General features: G+C 38.1%; 1 protein-coding gene across 2 annotated transcripts in view; it reads left to right on the plus strand.

Annotated features, from left to right (window-relative positions):
• Positions 1–12702, plus strand: part of Hdac8 (histone deacetylase 8) — a 239923-nt gene that overhangs the window by 98541 nt on the left and 128680 nt on the right. Inside the window, exons 8-9 of one of the 2 annotated variants that reach the window (XM_021153064.2) lie at positions 1555–1727; positions 4587–4681. In XM_021153064.2, the coding sequence (XP_021008723.1) occupies positions 1555–1727; positions 4587–4681 (268 nt within the window). Of the gene's footprint in view, positions 1–1554; positions 1728–4586; positions 4682–12702 lie in introns of those variants that run through there. The other variant, XR_003835670.1, reaches the window with a different exon arrangement.

Below are 12702 nucleotides of genomic sequence, written 5' to 3' on the forward strand. Positions count from 1 at the left end.
TGTTCTGAACTATGTGATAACACAGGGCATGCCAAATTCCTCTTGGTTCCTGGAGCATCTGATCCAATTCCATTCTGAGCACATAGTGGGTGCTCAGTAAGTATGTGCTAAGTGAGAAAAGGAAATGAATGGAAAGAATGGTAGTCTCCCTCCCCCTTCTGCGACAAAGCTTTTTAAAATAGACATCACGCCTTCGTCTGTGTTTCCCAGCAGCAGTTAATAGGGTGCTCTGTTTGTGTAGATGCTCAATAAATGTCGCCTAAACTGTTCAGGTGGCTTATCTTTCCTCTGCACCCATGAGATAAGCACATGAAAGAGAGAATAGACCTAGGAATCCTTGCATTGAGGATCATATGTCATAAATTTTGTAATATTCTTATAATCTCTACAATCACTCAGCATTCATCTGTGTGATGAGAAATCAAAACAAAATAGTTCTTTAAGTCAGAGAACGCCTCAGTGACCATCACTTCATAGCCTGGTTACATATGAATTGGGAAGGGCAGTGTTTTATAGCCCTGAATTCTTTTTGCCATCTCAAAAGGATCTGGGATTTTTCTGTTTTTCTGCACTGGTGTAATTTGACATGTTGATTATGAGAGGGTCATTAACTTCAACATTTTTGATCACTTTTTGACTCTGTATTTTCTCAACTCTGAAGTCTGTTAATTTGCACTTGTTTATATGTCTCTGTAAGAGTTACTCTGGCCCTTGAGGACTGGGATATGTTTTGTCTGGAAAGTAGATTGTAAGCCCCTTGAGAGCAAGGACCTTATAATTCCTAGGAATGTATTCTGGACATTGTCAGTGTTCAATTAATGACAGTATTGGAAGCCTGACTAAAGTTACCTGTCACATTGACGTTTCCCTTTTCATCTGTAAGGCATCATGCCCTCTGCAAATAGCTGTTCGGCTGATATGATAGCATTGATTCTACTCAAAATTACACTACTGCCCACTGCAACTTGTTCTTTTGGGTACTTTGAAATTATGATCAGTTGATACTGCTCTCCTCATAATACCATGCTTACATATGCACTGGGGAGGACTCTATTTCAGAACCCTCAAGTCCTCTACATAATGAAAAGTAAGCTGATACCATCTCGGCTTTCAAGGCTTGCCTCTCTTGCCCCCACTCCAAGTATGATTGCTATCTAAAATTATCAGAAGGAAACCTTCATAACTATTCAATGTATATGTTTTATTTCTCTTAATTCTAAAATGGAATAAATGTGTATACTATGCCCCCTGGCTATGAAAGGTAAACAGATATGAATTTTTCAGTGAAGTCTAGGTTGTAAAATGAAAAGGACGAAATTGGTTCATTGGTGATGGTGAAAGTAGGGGAATTGTTACCATAAGTCAGGTTTATAAAAGGATGATGCACATACAGCCTGGCCCTCCATGTAAAGTGGACAGTTTGATGTGATGGACAGGTTACATTTCAATTACTGGATAATTCAACTATCCCTCCAACATACCCTACTACTTCTGCAAACCCCTAACCAAAGCTGATCTTTTTCTGATAATTCATGCCCTTCCTCTTTCCTACAGTGTACTAAAAGAGGTGTACCAGGCCTTCAATCCAAAGGCAGTGGTTTTACAGCTGGGAGCAGATACTATTGCCGGAGATCCAATGTGTTCCTTTAATATGACACCAGTGGGGATCGGCAAGTGTCTGAAGTATGTCCTGCAGTGGCAGCTGGCAACTCTGATTCTAGGAGGAGGTGAGTACAGAGGAAAGTCACCAAGAGAATTTATAAATCCTCCTCCATACGTTCTTGACATAGAAAATAAGTTGAATTGCCTGGATTGGCTAGTACTAACCTGCCCGTGGCCCAGAAGCCGAAGTCTATGTATGAACTGGCTCACCTCCCCAGTTCAGCATAGACAAGTGCTCTGACTCATCCCTAGTTGGCTTGAAATGTGCTTTGACACCTAGGCACCGGAAAGTTTGTTTCCACTCTGAAATAAAGGTTCAAAGTAAAGCAATTTCTTAGCATCCCTAAGTTCAAACATGAGTTCAAACCTAAGCACTGAATAAAAAAGAAGAATTTTTCTCAGGTTATATATAATAAAGGATGTCAACCCCAAAAGACTGTGGGTGTCTTCTGTCGGAATAGTCATTACTTTGGTCCTTACCATCCTGTTTTAGAAATGTAGCAATGAAATTCTAGCTCTCCTCATCCAGGAATAGTAAACACATGAATTAATTGAATAGGTAAGCTGAATTTAAGAGTTACTCATTTCCCCCAAAGCATGATTTTGTTATAAGGAAGCAGACTTGAGAGATCCACAGTCTCTTGGGCATTCTTGCTTCCCTCATACTGACATTTACATTATTTAACTAACAGAATGCTAGGTCTATTTGGAAGAAGCATTTATATGTTTGGAATCTTACTGAACCTCAGCCACCTTTATAGGTGCCTTGCTTAGGATCTTCTGTTTCCCTACCAGCCACAGTCTTTATTTCACTGGATCAGTAGTAAACTGGTGTGTTATAATATGGTAAAGTGGGTTGAGATTAAAATGCATATACGCGTCACCAGGCATGGTGGCACATGCCTATAATTCCAGCACATGGGAAACAGAATCAAGAGGATCGATAGGGCTACCGTTGGCTACACAAGACCCTGTCTCAAAAATGAACAAAAGTGCATATACGGAGGCTAGAGAGATGGCTCAGTGGTTATGCCCATGCCTCTCTTGGCAAAGGACCCAGGTTCAGTGCCCAGCCCCCACTTGGGGGGGCCTCATAACCCTCTGTAGCTCCAGTTCCAGGGCATCTAATGCCTTCTTCTGGCCTCTGTAAGCACCTGGCATATATGTGGTATACATAGATACATGGAGGCAGAATACTTATACACATAAAATTTTTGTAAAATATTTAAATGCATATATGATAAACAAGCTACTTGTTTGATGGTGGGTTTTTTTTTTTATCACCCTTTTGTAAAACCCAGGTCCAGGTAAATTCTGGGAAGGGCCTTATATAAGCAAGTGAGTATACAGCACAAATACACCAGCCTAGTCCTTTGACATCCTCAAACCCCAGCGGGATCAAAATTAAAACTGCTTACAAGAGACAATCTCTTATGAACAGCTGGCATGAAATTTATTAATTTCATCTCCATAAAAAGATGAAATTGATAACCATTGTGTGGCATATTACTTTCCTTAACAACACTAAGGATGGTCCGGCTAAGGGGGAGACTTTTACAACAGACATCTGTGAGAATTTAACTTTTGCCTTCTCCTAAAGAGCCTATTAGCATTAGCTCAAGCCCTTTTGCTTTTTTAACCTAAGCTTGACCCTTGAATATGTGTGTATAACTCTTCTTATGCAATATGTGCATTTCTGAAAATGCCTATACATAAGTGTACATTTTTCAAGGCAAACAATATTATGTGTATACAAGAGATAGCATAATCCTTAATCAAAACCTATAGTGATTCTTTTTTAAAGTACATAAGTATGCCAAATAAGTCTGTCTTACAGACTAATTTCCCATGCTAGGGATGTTTAAAATAATATCCAAAGTGGATAGCTGAAATCCTCTGCTCTTATTAACATATAGACAATTAGTAGAGATAGGTACATTTTTAAGCTTCCCACTGAGGCCTGAAAGACACACAAGAAACCCTAGCCTCCCTGACCTTTCAAATGGGTAATGGTATGTTCCAGTTTATATATGTTAACACAGTGTAACAGTGAATAGTATCTATTGCTCTTAAAATCGAATCATTTTGGAGGATAATGTATATGGTCACCCTACCTAAAATAGAGCTGATTTTATTTCCTTTGGTCTGCTCTGAGGTTAGAAAATTATTCCATTTTACCCTTATACTCTTGGAATTTAGCTAAAGGCCAATGTTCTAATACTTGCATGGCAAAGCACATCCATTCAGCACAAAAATATGCTGATTATTAACCAGTGTAATATGGCTGCTGGGTGACTGTGACAGGACCTGACGAGATGGGTCAGAGTGTCAATCATCAGTCCCTTCCTTGGCTCACTCTCTTTGATCTCTGCCACTAGGCTTGCGTTTTGTGGTGAAAAGGAATGCTGATATTAAAAGAAGGAAGTCTGTTTCTGTCAGCACTTTACTTTTCTTTTTCCTGGATGCCTTTAGGACTAGATCTGCCAATAGCTTTAAAATACAAATCGCAGCCAACAGTCACTTTATAGAATTGTTGCAAAATTCATCTGAAAAACCATCACATTGGGTGGGTCACCTCCAGACATCTGGGTTCCAGGGTTCTCAGTCTCACTAATGTCTCCTGGTGAAACTAAGGTGCTTGCCTTCTTCTGGTGAATATTTACTGGAAGATGAGAGCCTCTTTAAACTGTGTTGCCCTTGAAATTTTAAGTCCCACTGTGTGCACAATCTGACTGGTCCTGTGAAGTCTACCTACTGGGTGGTTTACAAATATCATTAAGGGATGCTTGATTAGGACTCTGCAAGTTGGACTTGTCGTTTTAGCCCTTTTATTAAAACACTTTTCTCTCCTTCCTTACCCACCCCCCTTCCCTCTCCTGTTGTTTTGTGTACTTTCCTAACTTCACAATTCTTGGTGGAGACAGGAGGCTATAACCTTGCCAACACGGCTCGTTGCTGGACATACTTGACCGGGGTCATCCTAGGGAAAACACTATCCTCTGAGATCCCAGATCATGAGGTAAGTAAGGCTCTGAAAAGTCCTCTCTTCTTTAAGGGGAAGAGCTGAGTCATTCCACCTAATCAAAATCACGTCTTCACCACTCAATACCGTTTTGTTGAGAGACACTTCAATAACAATAACACACTGTTTTGGCAGAATAGTGGACTCTTGTTCCAAAATAGCCAAGACCTTCTGCCTTTTTTTTTTTAACAAAAGCTCTCAAAGGCCAACCAACTTTAATTTCTCAATTAATTACAGAGACTGTGGGAAGGGGTCACCTGTTCACACAAAGAACTCTTTGGAATATGTACATGTTTACAGCCCCTAATTTCAAAAGGGAAAGGACTAGTTTTTAAATATCTAAGCGAGGTTTTGGGTTGTTTGTAGGGGTGCCATAGGTGAGATGAGATGCATATTCTTTGGTACTCATTCGGGTCTCTCAATTGTCTTTGCCTAATGTAAAGTTCAGGAACCATAATCACTAAGAAAGTCAGGTCTGTTGAGTTTCCAGCAATTAGGGGTACAGAGATCAGGGCTGGACCATCCAAACTGAAATATGTCATTTGAACCCTTGCCATTTTTTTCTGGTCATATGAGATGGCCTTAACAAAGCAGAAATGTCTATTTTAGTTTTCCCAAAAACAAGTAATAGAAGCTGTCTGGGGTCTGTGAGTGTGTTGATAATCACAAATTCAAAGGTGTACCATACCTATTCCCACCTACTCCCTCCCCCAAGCAGGGAGTACTATTATCACAGATGAAGATACAGCCACAGACCTTAGACTGTGTGACCTAAAATAACAAAGCAGTCCATGAAGCCTCACCTTCTCCAGCTATTTCCCAAAGATGAGGGCTAGTGCTTTGCTTGTAATGTTATGATTTCTGCCAAATGTATTGCTGTATACTTGAGAGCATTATGCTTTTTGAAGTCCCTATTTTTTTTAAATTAGAAGTAACTTAAACTAATTTGCTTCCAATTTTCTTCAAACCATAGGTGAAGTATAATATGTAACTCAAATAAACCACTCAATATGTCTAAAATACAAATAGAAGGCACGGTATAATTTCAGACAATTTGCCAGTGTCAGGGTTAATGGAAGCCTCTTTTCTTGACTTGACTTACCTTTATTCAGTATTTGGAAGCTTAATGAAATATAAAGGTAAGTGCTGTGAACAAATGTAATTGCTGTTATTGCTGTGGGAATATCTCAGATTGCATTGTAATTTAGAGCGCTGGGACGCCAAAAACTGATCAAGTTATGTCAGAAAGCAGACGTAAGCTGTAGTATTCTGAATTGAGAGTGAGTGTTATGTTCCTCAGAAGCAAAAGCAAATCTAATGATTCATCTGTATTAAAAGAGTGATAAAATTTTAATAAACACGAATATTGCCTCTGGTACCTGGAGAAGCTATGCGGGTGAACAGATGTAGGTTTGGCCTTATAGATTGAGATGCTCTGTCCTTATATGGACTCGTTCTACAAGATTAAATGAGATGTAATGCATGTCAAGTGCCTGAGACACAGTCCGTGGCACCTAATAGACAGTTCAGAAATGCAAGTTCTTCTTCCCTTTTGTGTGTTCCACACTTCTCATACCCAGATGTTTATGACTCTGTCATTCATATATTTGTCCAAACCCTTTGTGAATCCCATCTGTCATATTCTTTGGGTATAAGAGATATGAGTCATCCAAGAAGGCACAAAAAGGAAAATTGAAATGACAGTCTTCAGGTACAATGAGATATTAGTTTAATGAAAATTGCCGAAAATAGACCACACAGCATGAAGGCCTATATAGGTTTTGTGTCACAATGCACAGTTGCACACAAATATCCGATCTGCAATCAGATCATCAAGTGGAGATAAAAACAATGTTTTCTGTGTTTCCATTATTTGCTAGGAACTGTAGTACTCTCACTGTCTTAAAAGATACAGAGGGCAGTAAGACCTTGTCCCCTATCTCACGTGGCTGCACAGGGAGATCTTGAGTCGGGAGCTGTGCTGATACTGATAATGGCATACAGAGTTGGAGTTGTAAGACCAGGCAGCCATATTCATTCATTTCATATTCATTCATTCTCTCTCTCTCTCTCTCTCTCTCTCTCTCTCTCACACACACACACACACACACACACACACACACACACACACACACACCTATAATGCCAGCAGCCTAGCTACTAAAGAAGGAGGACTGTGAGTTTGAGGCCAGCTTTGGCTGCATAGCAAGTTCCAGGCCAGCCCGGATCATTTAGGAGACTTTGTCTAAGAAAAAAAAAAAAAATGGCTGGTGCTGGAGAGATGGCTTCATGGTTGAGAGTACTGATTTCTCTTGGAGACAAACCAAGTTCAATTCCCAGACACCCATGCGGTGGCTTAAAACCATCTGTAACACCAGTTCCAGGAGATCTAATACCTTTCTTCTTGCCTCCATGGGTAACAGGCATGTCAATAGTACATTGACATACATGCAAGCAAAATACCAGTACATAGTTGTTGGTTTTTTCAAAGTAATTAGGAGATAGTTGGAACAGTGGCTATGGAGATGTGCATCAACTGTGAAGGGAATACAAAGGAGGGCCCAAAATTCCCTGCCCTCCGGGAGCCAAAGGAGGACTTGAGAAATACAGTCAGCACAGTCACAAGGTCAGGCTATCGCAACAGTCAGCTATGACCAGCTGACCTCCTCCTATCTCTGCTCTCATTCTTGGACTTTGTTCTTCCGTCTCCTAGGATAATAATCATCTCTCTCCAAATGCTCTTTTCCCAATCCTGTGCTGACTTCCTAGGTCTAGCTACAATCCCCGTGTTTTTCAAAACTGTTTAGCCTAAATGTTGAGCTATTTCTTTATTCCTTTATTCATTTAACAACTATTCGTGTGGCTCCTACTACCTGCCAGGACATTTTCAGATCTGGATTCAATTATACAAATAAGGTATGCCCAGTGTCCTCAAAAATACTGCTCTCTAATTAAGGCAACAAAGCATTGTGTTCTAATCCAGGACAAGTGGGGAACAACGTTGGGAACTCTTTCAACAGAACACTGAACTAAGCTCTGAGTAATGAGTGGTGCATAGCTGTATTCCTAATACTCAACAGACTGAGGCAGGAGGATCACAAGTTCAAAGACAGCTCGAGTTATCTACATAGCAAGTTCCAAACCAAACCAATGAGACCCTGAAATTTTGAAGTGGATATTCAAAGATTGAGAGTTTGCCAAGTGATGAAGAGAAAGGGACTATGTGTTTACTATAGAATGTATAACATAATAAGAACCCTTGGAACTTTAGTGGTAATTGTGACCAAATACAAAAAACCTTAAATGCTGAGTTCATGAGCCTGAAAAAATATAAACTTGGTTTTTAGAAAGCTAATTTGAAGCTAGAGAAATACTTCAGTGGTTTTAAAAGCACGGGCTACTCTTAGAGGAGATGTAGGTTTGGTTCCCAGCACCCACATGGTAGCTCACAACTGCCTATAACTCTAGTTCCAGGGAATATGACACCCTCTTCTAACCTTTTCAGGTACCAGTCATGCGTGTGGTGTACATACAGTACATACATGCAGGCAAAAACAAACATACACACATAAGATGAACAAATCTAATATTTTTAATTAAGAAAGCTTATTTGCTAGAAAATAAAAATAGCTTGCTAAGGGAATAAACTTGTAAAAGTTATACAACTAAGTTAAAATGTTCAGGATCCCATTGGTTTGGAACTTGGCTATGTGAGCAGTAGTAGTACAGATTTGAGTTTGTCAGTTTTGTTTTGAGGGTTAGGGTTGTGGGTTTTTTTTTTTTTTTTGAGACTTTTATAACAACTGTATATAAATAATGAGATTTCTTGGGGATATAACAGGAATCTAAAAACAATTCATTTGTTACAGTTATACCTTCTACACACATAGTGTGAAGATACCTTTACAGGCTATTTTAATTTTTTTTTATAAAAGAATGTTAAGGTGTAGTTATTACCACTTCTTGTATAAGATTAACACTAAACTATTTTAGATTTTACAACATTTAGGTTTTCAGATAAAAGGTACCATTTGTCTGGTCACCTGTGATTGGGTGCCTATTTTAGCTCTCTGTGTTTAGCACTCACCCAGCTGGCATTCCTTCATTGAATAAACAACTAAGCAAGCAAGTATATAAGTATGTGTCAGAATTTGCATAGAGAGGTTTCTCTTTTTAAGATTGGAGAAATGGAAATAGAGTCTTTCCAAGAACACAGGTCAATCCTAGTACCAAGTTTCTATCCTTTGCAAGAAACACCATGTATACAAGCCATGAGAAATCAATGTATCCCAAGGAAAATTCCCCATTGCCATGCAGGGAAGCTATCTGAGAAGGCAAGCCCAGCACGGATTCTAGAAGCATTTAGGGGTGGTGGCTCTTTGTGCACAGCCTCATGAGATACAAAACAGTGATGGCATAAAGCCAGTAATCAGGGAGTTGATGTCAGCCTATGAATTGGAAAGCCAAGTTGGACAGACAGTCATGGAGTAAAGAGAGAATTGGAGCATGCATGTATGATTGGGCCCTGACACTCTACCATGAGGAAAAAGCTCAAACATGACATGAACCCATTAAAAAAATCCATTGTTAAGTAATACTATTACATGGAAAATAGTCTGCAATGTAGCGTTACTATTTAAATCCCATGATCTATGTTTGACTCAAGCAGTTTTATGTACAGGTTGAACATTTATAATCTAAAAATCTAAAATCTGATATAACTTTTGAGCCCCAGATGAACACACATAATCATTGGGTTTATTAACAAAAAAAAAAAACAAACTGTACTTCACCAGACTTAAAAAGATTGAGAAACATCATCATTCATATTAAGAAATATACATAGCCATTAAAATAAATTAAATTTATTTATATACAAATTGATAATAATATAAAAGTCTTTAGATAAAACCCACTGAATTTATATTATTTTATTTATGAATAATAAGGTCCTAATCTGTTCTCTTAACCCATTTACTTATATAGTCTTAAATTTCTAATTTTAATTTAAACTGTACAATCATCAGACCTTACACAAATTTTCTTCAATTTATTTTTAAATATTGCATGGTGCTGATTTTTTGTACATGGAACACCCTAAGTAATGTCCAATAGTTTATTGTATAGAATATAGATCTTAAGTAGAATATTGATCTTGAGTAATGTAACCTTGCTCCTTGCTTTTCTTGTAGGTACTTAGCATGTTCCATGTACATGAGCAAGTCATCTGTGAATTTAGAATTTTAAGTCGGGTAGATAATTTTTATGTCTTTTACTTCCTTTTCTTGTCTTATTGCACTGGTTGTAACTGTGGGTTAAGACCACCAGTACAGTGTTGTGTGGAAGAACTAAGTGAACATCTTTATCTTTGCTTATTCCTAGTCAAAGGGGCAAAGCACTTAATTTTTCCCCATAGAGTGTGATGTCAGCCATAGTGGTCCCCCCCCCCCAAGGCAGATTCTTTATTGAGAAAAGAAAGTTCTCTATTTCTAATTAAAGGTGTTTTTCCCACAAATGAATGAAGAATTTTGTTAAATGCTTTTTCTTCATCGACTAAAATCACCACCTAGCATCCATTATTCAGTTAGAACTTTACATGTACAATCGCTGCATTTCTCAGATAAGACCCAGGTGCTCATGATGGGTTATCTTGTTTATTTCTTTTGCTGAAACTTAGTCAAAGGTTTTTGTGTCTTGATGAGGATGGTCAGCTGTTGTTTTCTTGCAGTGTATTTATCTGGTTTTGATAACAGGATGATGGTTATCTTATAAACATTACTTGAAAAGTTTTGATTTTTGATGCTTTGTGGCTACTAACATTAATGATCATCTCTTGATTTCATATTGGTAATTTGTCTCTCAAGAAATATATTCTTTTACTCACTATTATTGTTTTAAATGTCTACTACTACTGCTGCTGCTGCTGCTGTTGCTGCTGCTGCTGCTACTTTAACTTAAGGACTATCAAGTTCCCTGAAGTGTGGTCTTTCTTTTTTATTTTGTGTAAGTGTATGTTTGTGTGTGTACCACAGAGATCCTACTGTCTCTGCCTCCCCAACACTGTATCATCAGTACATAACAGCTTTTATATGTGTACTGGAGACCAACCATAGGTCGTCACACATGCCTGGCAAGCAATTTATCAACTGAATCGTCCACCAGCCCCTGCTTTTGTATATGTGTGACAAAGCTACACATAGCCTGGGTAACCTAGAACTTGTTCTGTAGCTAAGGATGACCTTGAATTCCTGACTGTCCTCCTCCCCCACCTCCAGAATAATGGAATTTAAGGGTACATCAGACCTGTAGCTTTTGCTTTTTCTAAGATGTAGCTTTTGATTTGATTGGCTTCTTTTGTTATTTTCTCCTTTGTGCCTTCTTTTGTTGGTTTGTTGTTGTTGTTGTTGTTTTTATTCAAGATTCTTACAATAGAAACGTAGCTTATTAGGCCAAGAAAGATGGTGTGTGCCTTTAATCCCAACACTTGGGAGGCAGGGCAAGTAGACCTCTGTGAGTTTGAAGCCAGACTAGTCTACACAGCAAGTTTCAGGCCAGGCTACGCAGTTAGAACCTGCCTCAAAACAAAACAAAACTTAGCTCATTGATTTTTTAATGTTCTTTTTTTTTCTAATAGGAACATTTTGAACTATAGATTTCTATGTAAGCACCAAATTAACTAGTCACAATTTTTATACGTTTGTTTTTTAAATTTTTTTCTCCTTTGACATACGGCTTATTTTAGAATGTAGATGCTTTCTTTTAAATGGACTGTCAGATATTTAAGAGCCTTTTCATATATTTTTAAAAATTATTTATTATTATTTTTGAGATTATAATATAATTACATCACTCTTCCCCTTCCCTTTCCTCCCTCCAAATATACCCCTCTCTGTTTTCTTTTAAATTCATGGCCTCTCATCGTTAGTGGTTGTTACATGCATGTATGTATATACATATATATTTCTGGTTACATGGCTATAACCTGCTCAGTCTGTATAATGCTACTTGTGTATATGCTTTCAGGGCTGAGCATTTGGTATTGGAGAACCGATTCATGTGCTCTTCCCTGGGGAAGACTATTTCTCCTACTCTTAGCATTCCTTAGTTGACTGTAGCTTTTTGTGTAGGGTTGAGGCCTTGTGGACTTTCCACCATCATTCCAATGTCAGCATATCTGTTTTGTCCTTGTTTAGCTCATGTTTGGGAAGTTGTGTTGGTGAGACTTTATTGTTACAGCCTCGGCTATTACTAGGAGACAATAGGCTCACAGAAAACCCCCATCCTCTGGCTCTTACAATCTGGAGTTTCAGTGGTTGGGAGCCATCGTGTGTGTGTGTGCTGTGAACTATCCCAGGTCCTCTACAAGAGCAACAAGTGCTGTTAGTCTCTTTGCCATCTCTCTAAAGCCCCTATTTTTATTTTTATTTAATTTTGTTGTTACCAGAGAACATACTGTGCATCATTTCAGTTCTTTTATGCTTATTGACAATTTTTATGGGCAACATATAATTTATCTTAGAAAATGCTTAATATATACTCTATAAAGAATATGTGGTCTACTGTTCTTGAATAACATTCCCGTCATTATCAACTACATCAGACTGCAAGTGTGGTCTAGATCTTGTATATCATACTAAATTTTCTATTGCTTGTTCTGTCGGTTGCTAAGAGCTAACATTTCCAACCATGATGTTAAATTTTGCTGTTTTTAAGTTCTATCAATCTGGGCTTTTCATATACTTTTGAAAGATTGTTATTAGATGCGTACACACTGAGGATTGTTATGTCTGCTTGATGAATCGACTCCTTTATTATCATGAGATATCCCTCTGTATCTCTGGTTAGTATCATTGTTTTGAATTCCACTTTGTCCAATTTAAGTATTGTTACATATTTCTTTATTATTGCTTATATGATAAATCTTTTTCTCTCCTTTTACTTTTAATGTATTAATCTCTTCATGTATATAGTGGATTTATATAAACAACATAGCGATGCTTTCATAATCAAGTATGATT

This window comes from Mus caroli, unplaced genomic scaffold (assembly GCF_978045245.1).
Source record: "Mus caroli unplaced genomic scaffold, Mus_caroli_1 scaffold_5, whole genome shotgun sequence".
Taxonomy (NCBI): Eukaryota; Metazoa; Chordata; class Mammalia; order Rodentia; family Muridae; genus Mus; species Mus caroli.